Source organism: Anas acuta, chromosome 5 (assembly GCF_963932015.1).
Source record: "Anas acuta chromosome 5, bAnaAcu1.1, whole genome shotgun sequence".
NCBI lineage: Eukaryota > Metazoa > Chordata > Aves > Anseriformes > Anatidae > Anas > Anas acuta.
Genome location: NC_088983.1, coordinates 37,163,550 through 37,183,217, shown reverse-complemented (window position 1 = coordinate 37,183,217; position 19,668 = coordinate 37,163,550). Strand labels below are relative to the sequence as shown.

Below are 19,668 nucleotides of genomic sequence, written 5' to 3'. Positions count from 1 at the left end.
GGCATGATCCAGGTGAGAAGAGGATTTTTTCCCCTTTCTGAATAATCATTCTGCTTACTCTCACAAAGCAAATCTCACAAAAAAAAGAGCCTGTTCTTACTACTTATTTTTTTTCCTTTTTTTTTTTCCTATTATGGGACCAAAACCTGGCTCTCTGTGGGGAGCTGGACACGTTAAAACATGAAGTTGGAACAGAACAATGCTCAGAAAAATCCCAGCTATGAGCTCAAGAGCAAACAGTCTGCCCTGAAGTGCCATGAAAGTGTTTGGCACAGGGAACATGCAGCAGGCTGATCCTTGTGCAGCACGTATCTGTGGATCTGCACAGCTCCTTTTATTATTACAGTGGTAGGTGCAAGGCCATAAAGCCTTGGAGGACATAGCCCTGTGACAGGTGCCTAGAGATTTCTCAGTATCCTCTTACCAAAGCACAGTTATCGCCCTGGTGCCTGGGGTAGGTGCTGGAGCTCCCCATAGGACCCCTGTGGAGGAGTTCTCCTCACTCACTCCCTCACTCGCAGAGGCCAAGTGGAGATGAAGAGGAGGGCACACGCCAGCACTACAACAGACCCGTCATCAGCACTGTGCCCTGCCTTAAGATTCTGTGTGGGACTGATGACAAAAGAAGTTTTGCCAAGCTTATAGTTGGCAAGTTTCAACCTCTTTCTATTTTTAAAAGGCCTTTCATTATCTGTTTATTCAAGGCCAGTTGAGAAAAATCCTCTAAATTTTGCAGCTGACGCGAGGCAGCAAGAACAGCAATAAAGTCACAGGCTGTACAGTGACATATGGATTGCGAAGGTCTCAGGGGATATGATGATCTTAGTCATTTGTAAGAACCTCTAAAAATGTATATTCAGTGATCCGTCCCTTCATTACAGTGGGCCAGCTAGCGGATGCACAGATATTAACTAATTAGAAACACATCAGAGGGAACCATACAGGAAAAAGTCATTTCACTTAAAAAAAAAAAAGTAAAAAATGTAAATGATGATTGCATTTAAGAAACTTGTACTTTGATCTGTTTTTAACAGAAGTTTTTACTTTAGTGGAGTGCTTTTTGATATTCAGAGAAAACTTTATAGGCACGAGACCAAATGGTCTGTTAAAAAGCCAGTGCCAGAGCCCTACCACGATGTGCTGAGTGGCTGCAGGGAACTGGTGATGCCAAATGTTTGTATCAGCCTTTCCAGGAGAGGAGCTCCCTGCACACTCTTAACTCTCATTCTTTCCTTTTTTACCCCTGGAGCTCACTGCAGCAGCAGCCAGCTGTGCAGGAAGGACCCCATTTTGCACAGGCATATTTACATCTATCTGACGATAGATTTCCTCCAGCTGCCCAGGTCTGCGTGTGTATATATGTGTTGAACATCTGTCCAAACACAAAAGCCCTCTGAATGTCAGCAATTACGGCATTATTTGTGTTATCTTAACAGTTGACATGCAGAGACCAATCTTCTTCTTCCCCTGTACCAGTACTTGCTGCTCCATGGTTCTTGCCTGCTCCAGACTGCTCCGTGTAAGGGTGCTCTATGCAAGCTTGTTTCTTCCCCATAGGGCTTAAGGCAATGATGCATTTGGGATGCTCAGCCTGGTTCTAAAGAAACCAAGATGCCCACAAAGCATGGAGCAGCCCTGATAAGCCAAATGCACCGTCCTGGGGTCTGAAATCTACACAGCCGGGTTCTCTGAGGACTTGTGTGAGCTGATCAGCTTTGGTACAGCACGGCACTAACACATTATACTACTTACTCTCATCAGAGATCATGGAGGGGGGGTGAGACTAGGGCATTCAGCGTGATACTGCAGTGCTGTTAGGTATCTATGTCCTGTTTGGTGGGCTCAAAATGGAAACCTGAATGGCCAAAGAATAGCAGAAGTAGCAGTAATTTCTCTGCCTACTGTCTTCTCTCTAATTCTCAACCCTGACTTGGACTTCTTAGGATGGAGTTGTGTCTCTAGCTCTTGGATCCAGGTCTCTTCGGTGAGGGTGATAACAAAGGAAGGCATCCCCCCAGCATGCTACGTAGGGGGGGTGCCTGCCTGTTGCTGCCCTCTGGCCTCAGAGGACCACCCCCGAATACCATATGCCAAACACAATCTTTTAATAAAATAGCAAAACATTAGTTAGAAATTTTCACCCCAGAAATAAGGTTTACAAAATATTAAGCCAACCAGTAGTAAACAATCATGCATTTAGTGTGAAAGTCAGAAGCAGTTAGAAAACAAGCAAACCAACCAAAGCAAGTATACCTACATATATATACTTATAACAAAATGGCATAAAGAAAAAGCAGCCATCTACACACACGTCAGGCTGGGGACCCTGTACCTTCAAAGGCTCAGTATAAGAGAGTGAAAGAAGCAGAAAGCGGCTCATGGGACTTCCCCTTCAGGACTGGTGGCAGTAATGAAAAATCTGAATGAAAAATGGAGTGATACCACAGTAAGTCACCTAACCACGCACAAGGCAGCAACATGTTACAAGACACTCTGGGCTGGGGCTTGCGCTCAGCAATCACTCTGCACTTGCCCTGGGATTTCAATCTGTGTCACTCAGCAGCTGCCTAATGTACGGAGGGGGCAGCTCCAAAAAGGAACGGGGCCCCTCCTGCCAGCTCTCCGCTGAGGCACTGGCCCATCAGGCCTACTAAAAATTTAATTAATGATTAAATCTTTTATCTTCCCTACAAGCCAGTTAGACCACATCGGTTTGAAGCTTTATTAACAAAGAAGCTCCGTCACTAGTTGCTGCCCCAGCTGCTTGGTTCAGGTCCTGAGGCAGCAGAAGATTGTTTTCAGTTATCCCAGCAGACCTAGCATCCGCCTCAATTGCTGATGAGAGCATGGGACCTGCTGAGCAGGTTTCCAAAGGGTGGAACGGGCACAGAGGTAAGAGGAGGGAACTGGAGAAGGACACGGCCACTTCTGCAGCAGGCCACTGCCCTCCTCATATTCGTGGTTTGCCCTTTCTTCGGGTTAAGCATGGAGCAATTCCCAAGGGGCACCTGGCAAACAACAGGCCTTATCGCTGGGCTGGCGTGAGTTCTGAGGCTACAGTCGTCAGAGGCAAGTATCAGCTGGATGGAGCCCGCAGCCTGGTGTTAGGGGTTTTGAACTATTCACAAAGCAGGATCCCAGTGGACAAGTCCTGACTACATAAATCATGCCAAGTGGGCAAATCTACTGCACTGCTGTGGAACGTATTTCCAGTTCCTTGGAAAGCAGATAGTATCATCTCATTCATATGGAACAAGGCAGGGAACAAAAAGCTTATCCCAAAAAGCTGCTCCCTGGAACCTATTGCCCATTTTTGCCCTCTGAGAGCCAGCCTCAGCACAGTATCTATATCAACGCTGCAACCATCAGCATTGTTTTGCACAAAAGAGATGGAGTCTTTCTGGAGTCAAGTTACCCCTCAAGCTGGGCAACACACGGACTGGGCCTCAAATAGAAAAGGCCTGGTGAGAAAAAGAAGTTATGGAAACAGGGAGATTTTACTTCCTGTACGTAACAAGAAGAATCCAGTCTTGAGCTTTGGATTTTATTGTTCCAAAGCTCATAGTCTGAAATCTGCAATGATTTCATGGAAAGGCTGCAGCCCAGACAGGCTATGGTATGGGAGGAAAGGCTGGAACTTTGTCTTCTATTGAAAGGACTGCAGGGAAATTGCCATTTTGTGGGAAGTTTGCCCAAAGAACGTGCCTCTGAGTGACTGGTTCCTCTGAGGAGAAATGTCCCAGTGCCAGGCAAAGAGACTCTGGGGTAAAGAAGAAGCAGGACTGAAGCTACGGAAATGGGCAAAGCAGAGGAAAGAGAAATAAAACATACAGGTGGTTTGGGAGGAGAATGACTACAGAGAAGCAAGGAATGGAGAAGTGGGTGTGTGTGGGAAGGCTCAAGGCCTGGTAGGGATGAACTTCATGGCTGGAGCACAAAAGTGCTCCAAAAGAGGCTACCACTGTGTAATCAGCTGACGTGATACAACCTAGGAAGCGATGACTGACCTCGCAGAAGCTGAGTGAGAACAGAAGGCAGGCAGCTCAAGGGAGACAGGATGCAAAGTCCTGGGCCAGACCGAGCTGATTATGGCACTGCTGAAGATGCACCGCCTGGCCAGGATGATGCCCGCTAAATCACTGACAGGGTGCTGCCTCTGTCAGAGCAGACACTCATTCCTCGTTCTACGCCAGCTTAATCAAATGCTTTCTCCACCACTGGGGCATGAGAACTGGAGAGAAGGAGCAGCTGTTTGGAAGGACATCTAAATCACTTCTCCAGCAGGGCTAGAGCTGGATGGGGTGCAGCAGAGACTGCTCAGCCTCGGCGCTGCGCCGGGCGGAGGGGCTGGAGCCTTCCTCGGTGGAGAGGACGAGTGGGCAGGGCAGGGAGTGGGGAGGGGGTTGTTAGCAGTAAAGTCTCACCTTCTGCGCCCCTGAGAAGGCGTGGTAGTAACATGAAACATAGGTCATTATGGCCTTCTCATCCGGCCTTAGCGTGCCTATAATATCTGTGCAGAGAAGGAAAAGAGGTTGAAAGGATAAAGTAAGAAGCAGCACATAGAATAAAACAAAACAGTCATGGGTGGCGTGAGAGAGGGGGAGAAAACTTCCCATCATGCAGAGCAGGACAGGCCAAACAGATTTCCATGCGGAGCTGGGAGGTCGGATCAGAAGGTGGCTAGCAGCGTTGGCTTGTGGCTCGAAGCGGCACCCCTGCGCCCTCCCCCCGCATCCAGGAGGGTTTGAGCTGAGGATCCGGGCTCTGCACCTTCCCAGCGGTGGTCGGAGGGTACCAACGGGCTGTCGGGAGGTGTTCGGGGCTGTGCCTGAGGCCTTGCTGCACACTGAGGAGGTGCAGAGATCAGAGCTTCCTACGCACTGCTCTGCTTCACCACGCACTGCGCGCTCCTATGGCACTCCAGTATGCTGCTGGGTTTTGGTCAGAGACATTTACAAGGTCTCACCCACAAAACGTTTTCCTTAAGTGACTCTGTTACCAACAGGATAATGGCTGAGCCAAACACGGCGAGGACTCGACTGCCTGATTTTCAGCATGGTGGGTGAGGAAAGGTTAAAAGGAAACAAATTAACAAAGCCAGGCATTTCAGTTGTGATAAACTGTGCTCTGTTCACATCTCACCACCATAGAAGCCCTCATTAGACATGCTTTGTAAGACCCAGATGAACTGGGACTGAATTTGTGGCATGACTCAAGAAAGCAGCAGGTTTGGACCTTGAAGGACGGGTGTGAGAACCTGCAGCATATATAAGGTAAAAGATAAAGCTTTGGGTATTCATTGAACCCAACATAAAACCACTAAGACAGCTCTGTTACCCCATCATTGTAAAGAAAACAAAAAAAGTGAATAAGTATCAGCATAGTTTCCAGTGGGGTCAGCCTGCCGTGAGCAGCTGAGCAGAGCAATCTGTGGTCTCCATCTCTGTGAAACCAAGCATCGCAGCTCAGATTTTCCAGACACAGGGAGTGCAGGTCCCCAGCCATCAGGGCAGCAGTTTGGCTCCCCCCATTCTTGGCCTTTATGGGCACGCCAAGGCACTGGCATATATAAGTGCCACTGGAACAGCAATGCTAACTACAGGGAAGTAGGACTCCTGGCTCCCTTGCCCCATGTATTGAGTCTGGGGCACCACTTTGAACCAACAGCCAACTCTACCGAAAACATAATAAAGATGCCCGTAGCTAGAGAGGAGAGAGAGAAAGAAAAAAAGGTTTGGACATTAGCAACGGCACCAGGTGTGCTCTGTGGAGGGAGCTTGGGATCCTGTGATACCTTCTGGGCTCCTGAGAAGGCGTGGTAGAAGCTAGAAACATAGGTCATGATGGCTTTCTCGTCAGGACGGGCAGTTCCAACAATGTCTGTCAAAAAAAACCTCACGTTAAGAGCATAACCAACCGATGGGAGGAAAGTAAAGGAAGGGGAGAACCACAACTGTCCAGGAGGCCTGCTAGGGTATACACTTGTCATAGCAACTCTGAAGAGCTTCCCAGCTTTGTCTAGAAAATGTACCACTCTCAGAAGCCAGGATCACCCTTTCTGGTTCCCCTCCCTCATGATAAAATTGCTTCCAGTGTCTGGCAGGGCTAATGCAGCCATATGTCAACACATCTCACACCAGAGCGCTTCCCCATCCTGAGAGCATTAATGTGAATGATGGGTTGAATCAATCCAAACTAGCAACAGGTTGATATGGTTTTTATAGATGTACCATTCTGCAATTCTTCCATGCAGTTCTTCAGAAAAGATCCTTTCTTCCTTCCTTTCTGTGCCCCTGTCCTCCATTTCAACACAATGATGATTTGAATTTCAAAAGACCCTTTCATTAGTTTCAAGAGAAACTCAACACCTCCAGAGATCAGAATTAATGGTGTAGAGGAATGCACATTAGTCCCAGTCTGTAAGGGAGGAGACCGATCAAGAAAAAGCAATAGAAGCTCCTTTAAGTGACCCTCTTCATCACTGTTAGCTATGCTGAGATCTGAAGCTGGATCCATTTATTTTGGGGGTGGCTTTATTCCTACAGAATGGCAGGAAGCACTCACATCTATTCCAGAAACCTCATGATTGTTTGTGACCTCAACATAGTGAGTGTAGGGAAACCGAGACTCATCCCTGGGAATGGGAAACACTGCCTAAGAATATGAACATGAACTTCCTAGTTACCCGAATACAGGTTAACTGGGTTCAACTGTCTTATTTCCACCTTCCCCCTTAGTTCCTCTTTCTCTTTTATTTAAAAAATGCCTTTAATTGCTTCTCCTGTCAAAACCAAGCCTGAAATACAGCTTCCACCACTGAAACCAGCTGGCTTCAGCCCCTGAACCAGTGAACTATTTTAGGCTGTTGTTTATACTTCAGAGTTACAGTCTCTGGTCTGTAGCCAAGCTGGTTCTGACAAGGCTTGGAGAAGTAATCCTTGCTGTCCCAGTGGCCTCTGGGAAGCAGTCATAGTCAGTAGCAAAAGCATTTCTGAAATGCATGGATTTCTGCCTTGGTCTCAAGATCCAGTCATTGAGGGATCTTCATGCCCAAGACTTCCAAGTAGTCAAGAAGAAGCAGTTTATAATACTGATATCGCATCCCCAAAAGGAAGGTCAACAGCCGTGTCAGAAAGAGCACAGAAAAAAAATCTGAAGCAAAAGGAACACTGTCCTACACCATACATTATCTCAGTATTAAGCCTGGCTCTTGAAAGGCAACACTTTGGTCAGCTGTAGACATAGGCAGGTGTTACTAATCTCTGCCTAGTGAGTCAACCCCAGGTTAAGATCTCCGTATCAGACTCTGAAAATTGAGGGGCACAGGAGGAAGAGGGAAGCAAAACGTGATTAATTATTCCATTGTAACTTTTTTCCTGCACACTTAGTATGTGATGATGGAGAGAGCACTCAGATGTTACTGAATTTTTGTACAATACAAATCCACCTAGAAGAAGTGGGAAATGTCAAGAAAAAGCAAGTTATCACCCCCTGCATTCCACTTTACCTTCGGCATCCAGCATCTTGGGGATATCCAGGTATTTCTCAGCCACATCAAAGGCTGTGTTTAGGTTAGTGAGAGGATCATCCTGGGAAAGAAAGAAAGCCAGAGCATTAGCATCAACTCGTAAAAAGGTTCACAGCATTTCTCTCAAAATAGAGCAACTGTGCTTTATTTGGTTCAGGTAACTCAGCTGTCCAGACAAAATTACGTGCAACTCCTCATGTAGCAGGATGAAATAATTAGCCTCCTTTTGAAAGCAGAGCCTGGAGACTCATGATATGATAACAACATATAATCTATGCACTTGCAACAAAAAGGAGTAATACATTTTGTTTTGCATTTAGTTTAAAGTAACATTAGCTTCACATCATATTGATAGTAAATGGCCATATCACACATTTACATATCATGCTTACATTAGGTTTGCATCTTCCATTTTAAAGAACTGCAGAGCAGTGTAGGAACATCTAAGCAATACTAAAATAGTAACAACATCTGCAACGGGTGCTGTCCTTAGCTAGTGTACAGTTTGTTGAACACCAGTTGAGTGGGAGGAAGAGAAATGTTTGAACGAATCTCTACAAAATAAATATATATAAAAGTACCCATTTTGTCTGAGCATTGGTTTTCTTCCTAAGCGCTGCAGAGTACTTGCCATTTCCTTAGTATATTTCTATTCCTCTAGGTATAAACCTTCTGCTGTAGCAGGATGCACTTCAGATACAGACATCAATACACAGTAATCAAATTCTAAACAAAGTTGCGTGTGACATGAGTCATATCACAAAGGTAACTAACTAGATTTTAGAGAGCCAAACAAGAGAATGTGAAACACAGATGTCACTGGAAATGAAAGACCTCTGCAAATTGCTCCCAGCATTCAAACGTAAAGATCTGCAACAAAACACCTATCAAGCAGCATCAGCCCATCATACAAGCCTGATTCCTATATTCCTGCATATCCATGACATTTATTCTGAAGGATCAATCAATCAGCTTCATGGATGACTATTTCTACTGTTGAGACAGGTGGCTTCTGCTGGAGGAGGGGCTGTGCACAAAATGCTAGTGTTTAGTCACTGTTTGCTAAGAGGCTTTCAGGAGGGAGGAAGGATAGGGTGTCTCTCCATACTGTCATTTCTGCCACACACCGAGTCCCGCCTTAAAAATTAGGAAATAAGAAGTGCAGTCATTTCACCTTTCTTCCTGGACTAGCATCCATGCTCTATTTCTTTTCTACTTGACAGCATGTGCTTTCACTTACTGCAATGACTTGGAAGACTGAGCTGTACCTGACCTTTAATCAATAGTCAATCTCCTTTGAACCCACTAAGCATGACAGATGGAGCCAGGCAGGCTTGGGCAGACAGGTGTGAGCGCACAGAAAGGTTTCTTTACAGCACTGGTCTCAAAGTAGCCCCTGGATTACTGCCTTCAAGAAGCTATGAAACCAAGCCATTCTGGAAGAGGCTTGCTGCAGCAGTTCCCCAGGAATTAATGCATGCTTTGGGTTGGCATCCCATAACAATATCATGTTCCCTTGGATGAATGTCTCCAGCAGGCAGCAATGTTTCACCTACCAAAGTAAATCATACACAGAGGCCATCCACACAGACCCAAGCAGTAATCCATATTTAGTCCACTGGGACAAGTCAATACTAAGTGAGGAAATGTTGCATGGGCATGCGGTGATGAAACAAACGTCTGCCACACATGGCGACAGGCCATCATTTCTCAGCACCAATTAGTACTTTATCCCTATTTAGTACACTTTCAGGGGTGACTTCAACAGATATATCTAAATCCACCTCTTCAGAGCTTAGTAGTGCAGGGGATTTTAAATATCCTCCAGCCACAAGGAGCCACCCTGTGCAATGGACTTACAGATACTGGCACCAGTTCAACTTCAGCCTACTTGCCTCTGGTACCAGCTGTGCAGAAACCACTATGAACCCAAAGGGTAACCAAAAGCCTTATTTGAGGGGCTGAGACTAGCTACATGTAGACAGGACCTCACCTCCATTTACGCTCATAGGAAGGAAGTGTAACAGCCTTTCTTTCACTTGAGTGAAATTTTCCCCTAGCCTACATGCCATTTTCTACTTCTGTAGAAACATCACCAGCACGTACTTTTAATTTCAACCCATGCTGACCAGGAATACCACGCCATCACTAACACCCCCTGCCCTGAGAGAGAGCCTAGTATTAGTATTATTAACCTAGACCCTTCCTCAGCTCAGCCCCATCTGCCAGAGCTGCCAGAGGAGCGGTCAGCCTCTCCTGGAGGAAAGGGAGGTGCAAACTTGCTGCAGATAGCTTCCCTATCAGTCTGTGAGTAACAACGCCAGGGGCGATGTTGCCAAAGGTTAAAAAGAATTCTAAGCTGCAAGCTGGGAGAGGTTTCCTGATGGGAAAACTTACTGGTCTTGGGCACTCCCAAAGGAAGGGCTGGAAGTCTTAACGTGTGGGAAACCGAAGGCTCACCTAGATGAAGCCAGCTGACTTCTATTTCGTGTGTAACAAGGATGTGTGATCACATCGTCTCTTGGGGAATGAAGCTAAAGATAACACTACTGAAAGCAAGCTGTCTGAGCCCAAGACTAGCCTGGAGATTTACAGAGAGCTAAACCTGAGCAAGGCCCTGTTCCCTGTGGGAAAAGCTGCACCCCTCACGGACAGCAGAGCTGCTTACCACAGAGGTGGTGCTTCTTGGGTTGCAAGGCAGAGGGTTCCTTGGCGGCCCCAACAGGGTCTTGAGCCTCTGGAAATTCCTCCAGACACCACTGCTTTCAGTTCCAGCCCCTAGTACACCAGCTAATCATTACTTCAAATTCCTCACTTCATTTGACTCCTTGTGAAAAGGGAAAAGCAAGTGAAGACTGCCCTGCCCTGGCGGCTCCAGGCCTCGCAAAGCAGCACTCCAGCACCACAGGTGCAGGCATGCTTCAGGGGCCCAAAGGCAGCAGGGAAACAAGAGCCCAGTGACTTGTCCCTTCCCTCCACGGCTCAGACACACACCCCAGAGCAGCACTGACTGAGATGAGGGTCTCCTGAGGCGCCTTAGTCCCCAGCCTGCTTACATGAGCACAGAAATAGAGACACCTAAGAAAAGCAGTAACCTGGGAGCTCTGGCGGGGCCAACAACCAGGAAAGCTATCATTTTTTTCCACGTAAGAATAATGTTGTTTTAACAGTGGCAGACAGTACACCTGCTCTAAACAGATGCCTACCTGGCACGTTCTCTGTTTTTGCTGTCTAAAGACGACCACAGCTTTTCCTTTTCCACCACAACCCTAACTCACACAGGGAGTCATCTCTCCTCCTCCAGCTAGTCCCAAGCCCTTGCAGCACACAAGGTTGCCATGGCAATTATTGCAGTGTGACATGAAAAAATCTTCTATTAACTAGCAATCAGGAAAGGGGATGGAGGAAAATCAAGAGAGAGCAAGCACTTCCTACATCTGCCAGAGTTGAAGACACCAGGAAAAAAAAATCCAATTAGTACAATTCATATTTTCAGGAATATCTGTAAGAAATGCCTCCAACAGCAGCACACAGATGACACTTCTGTATGGACTGAAGTACATGAGGGGGCGTTTGAGCTATCAAACTGTACTGGATGAAAATATCTTAGATTTGGTTCACAATTCAGCTCTGGATGGGGGTAAAAGGCGTATGGGAAGCCCCATCTTCTTGTCCCTCATGTGCAGACCATGAGCTGAAGATCTTACCTACATTGACCAGAACAATAGCAGGCAGACCTGCACCGAATAAAAGCCATCTAATCAAATAAGTTATTGTGGTGTCAGGGAATTACTGACACCAAACTGTGTTGACCTGAACCTTTCATTTCAGGGCCTGGTCAATACAAGCACCTTCAGTTAGGCACTGCATGTCAGCAGGAAATAACTGTGCTCACTCTACTACTACAGCTAAAGAAAAAAAAGAGCTAGGAACCAAGAACAACCATGCTGATAAAAGAACTTTCTAACTTTTTGGAAAGCAGACACACAGCTACACCGGCTACCTTTTGCTACCATACGCTGCCAACACATGGTATGTAGCACAGACACAGCCTTTACAAAGGAGCAGAAAACACTAAAACTGCATGAGAATGCTGCTCAAACAGGAGCTATAGTGCAGACTTCTTATCATCTTGGACTGCTGATGTTCACTTCTCTCATATATTTGTGTGCTTGTGTGTATACAAACACACATCACCAAAGGCACACACATCTGAGGTGTGTGAGCTAATCAGTCCCTAGGGATGGAAGATACCTGGAGGTGGACCTTTAACCAATCCTCGGCTGCAATAGCTGATCTCAGCAGCCCTCCTCATATCTTTCCCTGCAACATAAATCCCCTGCAGAGCCAGGGCAGATACAAAATGCTGGGCTTTTTTGTTTGCTTGGTTTTGAGGAGAAGTGTGCAGAAATTGTGCAGGCAAATACTGTATTTAGGAAGGTGCCGTGTTTGTACATTATACAGATGGGTTTGAAAGATCTACTGTAAAAAAGGCAACTTCAGCACACATCAGCTGCAATCAGAGCTAAAGGCTAGGCTCTGAGCTAAGTTCTTCCCAGCTATTTGCTCAAGACTTTAGTTCTGTAGAGTTATCAAACATGCATTTAATCTCATGCCTTTAAAGCAATCAAGGCAGAACAAAAATAAAAAATGATACAGTAAGGGTCAGAAGACTGCAGGAAAGCAGAGGGAACTTGATGAAGGATGTGATCAAAGTCAAGGGGAACACAAAAGGAGCTGGTTGCCTTTAACCATGCTCCAAGGAGGACAAATTCCTTCCCATTAATATTGATTTTGGCTAGAACAATCACCCTCTCCTTCACCTTATAAGGCCTGCAGGCGAAGTGACCAAATAACTTTCATTTTCTTTCCCTTACTTGAGTTTTGTTTGAGCTTGGCTTAGGACTTTGTTGGTAATGGAGAGCACTGTAGCATTTACCCTGTTGGGTTTAGCTGCTTTTATTTTCCCAAGATCAGACACTGAAAATGTAGCTAGCTCCAATAATTCCATTTTTTATTGCTGCTGTTTATGTAAACAGGTAGAGTCTATCCCCACTGTTTATTCATCATATGCTGACTCCAGACACTAAAACTGATCAGATAATATAATTGACTGCTCTGCAAGACAGAAAAGATCTAAAAGGTTACTGAAAAGCAGATCAGACATTGTACGAGTCATTGCCTCAAGGAAGCAGCTAATTTGATTAACTCATTTACATATTGTCCATTTGCACAGTAATTCAAGAGCCCAGATCTATTAGTGATGGGATTCTATGCTTATTTTTCTAGCTAGCATCTTTCTAACAGCCAGCCCATGAGATCAGATGGTCAAACTTTTAATATATTAGCCCCAGTAACAGTACACAAATAATGCTCTTGATGACATTTCACTCTGGTTGTATACACAGCTATAGGTAAACAGGATCTAAGCAGGCGGTGGGAATGCAAGTAGGATGCGAATCCAGCTTGCTCTTCTGTCACCTGGCTGGGTCAGAACACTGCTGGCAAGACAAAGGGCTGATCATTCTCTCTCATCATTCCAGTAGCAGTCTTGTTTCCAAGACACACAGGAGGCACTTTGGAGCAGCTAAATGCCATATTGCCAGTGGCAATTTTTAAAGTATAACTGAAGTGTTATGGCAAATACTTTTCTGGTATTTGACAATGCTAGGAGACGTCCAGTATGCAGATGGCTCAGTGCTGAGCTGGAAGCATGTGGCAAGCATCCAGTTGGGGCACAACACCCACCTCACTTGAGCTTTTACACTTGATTAACAGGTAACCGGTTTCCATCCAGCTCTTCCCAGAAATGTTAAGTCTGATCTGACTCACTAGTCTGTGACATTAGTACAGAATTAGCCTTACATTTGGTGCTACTGAATTTGCCAGTTTTTGCTCATTAGCTGGGACTGGGGCACGTGCGGCTCATATAAGGCAGTCTGAAAGCAAGGAAAGTCAAGCAGGCAGCTCATTAAGTTCATGCTTCACTAAGAAGCCTGAATGTACTGATTCATCCCCTCCTTCCTTCCCCCTCGTCCTGCAACTGCCAGCTTGTGTTGAAGTTGTCCAGTTATCTGTTTATCAAGCTAATTCTTCCTCTTTAACTCCATGGACCCAAGCATTTACTATGACAAACAGACTGAGTTGTACCTTTCGTAGCTTCCCATAGTCGATGAGCTCTGGACGGTGTCTGTGAATTAAAGCGCAGAAACCAAGGCCATCCTTCCAACTGTAAGAGAGCACAATGAACAGTGTTCAGCCAGGGAGAGATACAGTGAGGACATGAGCATGAGAGAAGGCACCAAAACAGGAGGAGGATTAATGAGAATTTAGTTTCTAACCAGCAGTGCCTCTGTAAGTGCTGGGAAGGATTCCTTCCAAGCCCTAAAAAAAAATACACTGCAACTAGGACTTGCCCGTTGAATTGCCACGTCCTTTACACCAGTTCTCTGTGCTGAATTTTTACCGTCCTGGGGAGCATGCAATAACAGGTGCAGAGCTCAGGGTTGAAAAAAGGTGTATATACATGTGCATGCCTTAGGGAAGAGACAGACTGAGGAGGAAGGGAACGACTGTTGTTGGCTATAACCAGCATTAAACAAGCCAATGCTTCACTTCCCAGACTGCTCTGGACGTATGAGCAGAACTGGAACCAGAATTCCTCATTCCAATTAGCATAATCGTTTCCTACAATTTATCTAATCTAAACACTTCATCAACTAATCTGGGATGTGAAGCACTGATGCACTTGATTTTCTGAGAGGCACTTCTGCACTCAGTCTTAAGAAAAGCCCATAGCTAGGTCCACTACAGTACTGGTTAACATGGACAGATCTTCAGCTCTCTCACAAAAAAAATAAATATTTTACATTTATAAGGTTCATACAGTTTTCTGAGATGTGCTGTAAAAGCACTATTACACAGAATCTTCAGTAAAGCACCTGTCAGTTTACAAATATTAAAAGCAGAGCAAGAAAACCTTTCATCCCATCCTAACTCTGCTATACAATGAAGTTTCTGGTGAAATAAGGGTTTAAAAAGCCCTTAATTCATTTCTTCTAAGGTATTCTGAGTTTTCACAGAGTGGAAGGTGTCTTGCTTATCCTTTGTCATATATGCTGCTCTCCGAGGACCTCATGCTCCATGAAAAGTTCTCCAACTTCTCAAAAGCAGCAATTGTAACCAGAATGAAGAATTGGGATGTAGGTACTCGTATCCTCTTGTAACCTCTGCCTTTAATTTCCTATGTGCGTCTCTGGACTATGCCACCATGTAACATAGTTTCCGATGGAAATGCAGATGTGTCAGGAAAATTTTTAAATATAGCATAAAGACATCCGAAAATAACATAGACTGTAAAGCTTAATTCTTGCCTGTGACTCACCTGATATGGAAGTTTTGGATGTTAACATTTTTGTAGGGGGCTGTCTTCCTCTGACACCATAACAAAAGTCCTTCTTTAGCAGATGTCTCTATAGAAAGAAAGAATGCACGCCAATTAACCCACTTCCGCAGAAAGCTAGAGTCTCTGGAGCACATTAGAAAAACATGACCAACTCCTCTTTAGTAGAGGCAGCACTGAACTGCACTTTATTTAACTTCCTTTGTCATAAAATTCCTTGTTTGAATAGTGTACTGGAATGATTTTGATATTGTTATTTTCTTAAAGAGGTTCTGTAATAAGAAGATGGCATTTTGGGATTAGAGAGGAGATCTTTGTAGGACTTGCAGTAGAAACGTTTGTTTTCAGTGCTATTGAATCACCCTGCAAGAAATACAATAGATTCCAACATCAAAGTTGATTTTCCTGCTTAGCCATCTTTTTGAGCTGCTCTCAAATTCTCTTACAAGAAGGTGAGGTGAAAAGACTTCTCAGCACATCCAAATCCTGACAGAAAAGTCAACAAGACCATATGGCAGCTTGGGAATGGTAGCTCTCTGGGATCTTCCAGTGACTCAACTACAAGCACATTCTGGGCCTTTTAAGTGGCAAAGCCATGTGGCCACCCCATTTGTTTGCTGCTCAACCATGGCTTGAAAGAACTGAGATTTACCTTCAACTGAGATATCCTGAATGGCAAAACGAAGAATGATGGTCCAGATCATGCCAAGAGTCATTTTAACGTTGCCATCCACAATTTCTAGGGGAAAAAAAAAAAAAGGAGAAAGAGAAGGATTAGAAGACATCAAGTTGCAAGTGCAAATCCCAATAAAACAGGCACATCAGGAAGCCCTCCATTTTGCAGATGGGGGAAACTGTAATTCCAGCTAAAAGCAGTTCTTTGTCTCTCCAGATGCTCTGCTGGTGCAGCACAGTCTTGCACAGTAGTTCCCACTAATTACAGTGGTTCTCTTGCATTATACCACTGAGAGAAAAACAGATAGTGACAGAGGAACAAGGACCAATATAGATCAGTGTAATTCACCGCAGGGACCTAAAACCACACTGTTCAAGTTTAATTTCTATCACTCATAAACCATATTACCCAAACTGGGAAAAAGTAAAGCCTTCCTGTCTTACTCTAGTATACCTACTACGAGTCACACCTATGTAACTGCTCCAGGGAAATTATACCAGAATAACCAGGGAGACTTCCCAATGCACATGAGTTCTGGCAGCTGATTGTGTAGTGTGAACAAAATAAAACCAAGAAAACCAAGAAACATCAACATTTTAATTTCAAACAAGCCTAAATGCCCCAGACTGCCTGCGTAGCAATTCCTTCAGCCATGTAATTGCCAAAAGACACAAAAGAGCATTCCTCAAAGTACATGCATCATGCTTGAAGAGGAAGCAAAGACTCATGCTGATCAGCTTGAGCAGAGCATAACATAAACTAAGATGTCAAGCAGATTGTGCTTTATTGCTCACTGGACTCTGCAATATAAATCAGCAAGGGTCAACAACTGGGAGGTTTTAGAAAGCAACCACTTGCACATGTGACGTATGGTCTGTTTGGGACGAGGGATGTAGGTTCTGGGGGGAGGCGCTGGGAAGATGCTAGACCAGAAAGGGGTTTCCACTGCGTGCAGAAGAGCACCGAACAGGCCAAATTGCAAGCAGATGGGTCTCAAATGCTGATCCTCAGCATCTGCAAAAATTCTGCACGGACTACATATTCAGGTTATGAATTTTACAGCCTTCATTTTTGTTTGGATGGTGAAAATAGCCTATCTGTTTTTTCTAGTCATTCTCTGGTGGTTTCCTGAACGGCAGAAGGATGTTTCACAAATAACTGACAAGTTACAGAGGTATTTTCAGTAAGAAAAGGGTTCGAATTAACCTACTGTTTGGGCTAGAACAACTCAAGTCCTAACCACATTGTCAGAAACCATTTTTCTGCAACTGTAGACACCTACGTGTCACTGCTTCCACAAAGCTGCCCTGCAGAAACACCTTGTGCTCTGGGGCAAGGAGAAATCTGCAGTACAGGCAACTGCCACCCACCTGGATTCTGTCGCAAAAGTAACAATACTGGAAATTTTCTGTTTAAGCTGTTAAAAAAAGTTTTTCCACCTATGAGATATTATCAAAATGTGAACCTCCCTGCCTTCAAAACCAACAGACAAGTAACCTGTAGCCCAAACATACTGCTTCAAAAACCCTCTCCATCCAGCCCAGCTGCCTGGCTTGTGATTCAGTGGTACTTGTGGTGCCACGTCAAGTGCAAACTAGAAGGATAACCTCTGCTGTGCTTTGTCATACATCTGCATTAGGAATTTACAAGTTGAAAAGATATAAAACTAGACGCACCAGCTTATTCTGCTCCAGCACACCTGTGTCCACTCCCTTCTGCACTTACAGCTTGAGGGGGACATCAGTTTGCTCAGAATTAAATAGCCAACAAACTTTTCATTGCATTACAAAAGAACTATGGTTATTGTTTCTGGCATGAAAAGAACTGTTTTTCCTGCTGACAGTTTTTATCAATTTGCATTTTCCATCCTCCTGTGAAGCACTGCAACCAATGTAAAGGAAAATCCTTTTTTTTTGTTAACTCCTTTTTATTGTTAAGGATACCTGAGATACCATAGCTGAAACATTAAAGAAAACATCCATGTTTTCAACCTGCTTTGTTCATGTGATAGATCTTCGTGGTGATTTAAAAAGAAAAAAGAAAAAAAGAAAAAAAAAAAACAACCACAAAAAAAGCAATGCCTGTAAAAACCACAGCAGTTGGCAGAAGGACCCTAGGGTATACTTAAGATCTGAAAATAAATTTAGCTCTTTATTCTAATGGACTAGATTAAAATCTGATGGCAATACTTTAATGTTGGAAATGGTTTATGAACACTAATAAATCAATCAGTGAGCTGAAACAGGTAATTAATATTACTGTTCCATGGATTTTAATTGGAAATAAAGGTCAAGATACTACATAAAACCAGATGGTGTTAAGTTGCTAATGTGGCATTAGAACTCAGTACTATGCTCTAGTCACGTTCTCAAATTCCCCTTTTTATAAAGTTAGCTGGTGGAGTTAAGGTGGAAAGTATCCTTTCTCCCCCAGTTCTCCTCTTTGCCATATTCAATTTAAAAGGAAGATGTCTGCTCCCTGCTCCCATGTCAGATTCTTCCTTGGCACTGCTCCAAATCAAAGCTGCTCTGGAAGAAGCCCAAAATATTTCCACCACTTCATCTCTACAAATCACTTTATTTTTTCTTGACAAAGAGAAAACTCACCACCTACCAAGCAGATACTGATGTCAATGAGATTAGTGAGTGATCCATCCTGGGATGCAGATTTAATCTACCATACCATCCCCAGTCCTTGCCTTCCTTTTTTTTTTCTTCTTTTAAATAGAGTTGACGAAACTGCTATCCTTTGTTAGAAGCAGGCAAGCATTTTTAATTTCTAGAGCAAAAAAAGTTCTCCTGGAAACCTGGTTACAAAAGCCACCAGCTTGTTCAGAAAGAGCCATATGCTCTTTGGCCCTAACTCACTCACTTTTCCATCTCTGCATTCCCATTCACAACCTCCTTTTCCCTTAGGATTCCTTCAGTGCCCTTCAGCTGGTGCCAGTCTCTTTCTAGTATAGTGGAATATGGCCAAGAAGCAAAAGCAAAAATCACGTTTGCATGAAGCCTTCTGCTTCCTGGTGACGACAAGAAAGAGACTCCACAGAAATTGTTAAAAAGTTGAACATAGCACTACGAAGCTGGAACAGCCTAATGCTTGTTTAATTAGCTATGTTTGTTCCCTCTGATATAAGCAACACTTGATAATATGAGAGTGGTATGGAATAAAAGGCCAATAGCCAAGCTGTATCTTCTGCCTATCTGTGCTTTCTCAGTGCCCCTCCTAGGCAGGACCTCTGCAAACGTTCTCTGCATTTTCTCCACCAGCAGCAGCTGTGGTCTGAGCAGCAGCAGCAAGTACATGCTATTAATGTGATTTACATTCAACTTGGGGGTGGATCGTTGCTGGCTAAAGCTGACGAGGCGTCTGCAGCCACTGGAAGGAAATTTCCTGCACCAGTGAGTATGATTCCACCCAGCTCCTATTATTGTACCAAATACCACAAACAAAATATGTAAAAATTACAGTACTCTCATCCAATTGTTTGACAGTCAATTAAAGGCTTGACAAATATTCAGTCCTTAGGAGTAAGACTGGCTTGCCACATAGATGTGGCTTTTAAAATGGCAATTTTGAATTCACAAACTCATTTTGAAAAATACAGAAAGGACCAAGCTTACTATTCTACCTCTGATCTGGGTAGTTAGAAGCAGAAACCGTTGTGCACCCCAGCTATTTCTGAGTTGTCCATAACTGCACCTGGCTACCCCATGGAGCAAAGCAGTTGCAGAGGAGGAGCAACTGGCAGGGTGGTGTTAGGTTTGGGAATTAAAGACAAGGTGACATAAAATAAAGGCTGCTCTTTATTTTTTTTATCCTAACAACATGGCAGGTACAGCAGGACAAGCTTCCACGACTCTGTCTGCACAAAGCATGTTGCTGGGGAAGTTCCAGCCAGATTTAAGACAGATTGCTGGCATTGATGACGGGGGTATGCATACATTTAAGCTTCCTAATTGTGAGCAGGCAGGGGGCAAATATCATGCTATGTGTCACTCACTGACATGGAGAGACCATATTTTTTGCCTCTTTCTGCTGTCAGATGTATGCTTGCTCTGC

At 44.4% G+C, this 19,668-nt stretch overlaps 1 protein-coding gene across 4 annotated transcripts in view; it reads right to left on the bottom strand.

Moving 5' to 3' along the window:
• Nucleotides 1–19,668, bottom strand: part of ACTN1 (actinin alpha 1) — an 85,119-nt gene that overhangs the window by 19,262 nt on the left and 46,189 nt on the right. For all 4 annotated transcript variants that reach the window (XM_068684181.1, XM_068684179.1, XM_068684178.1 and 1 more), the window contains 5 exons: nucleotides 15,583–15,669; nucleotides 14,913–15,000; nucleotides 13,679–13,757; nucleotides 7,508–7,589; nucleotides 5,795–5,880 (listed from right to left, as the gene is read on the bottom strand). In XM_068684181.1, the coding sequence (XP_068540282.1) occupies nucleotides 5,795–5,880; nucleotides 7,508–7,589; nucleotides 13,679–13,757; nucleotides 14,913–15,000; nucleotides 15,583–15,669 (422 nt within the window). The remainder of the gene's footprint in view (nucleotides 1–5,794; nucleotides 5,881–7,507; nucleotides 7,590–13,678; nucleotides 13,758–14,912; nucleotides 15,001–15,582; nucleotides 15,670–19,668) is intronic.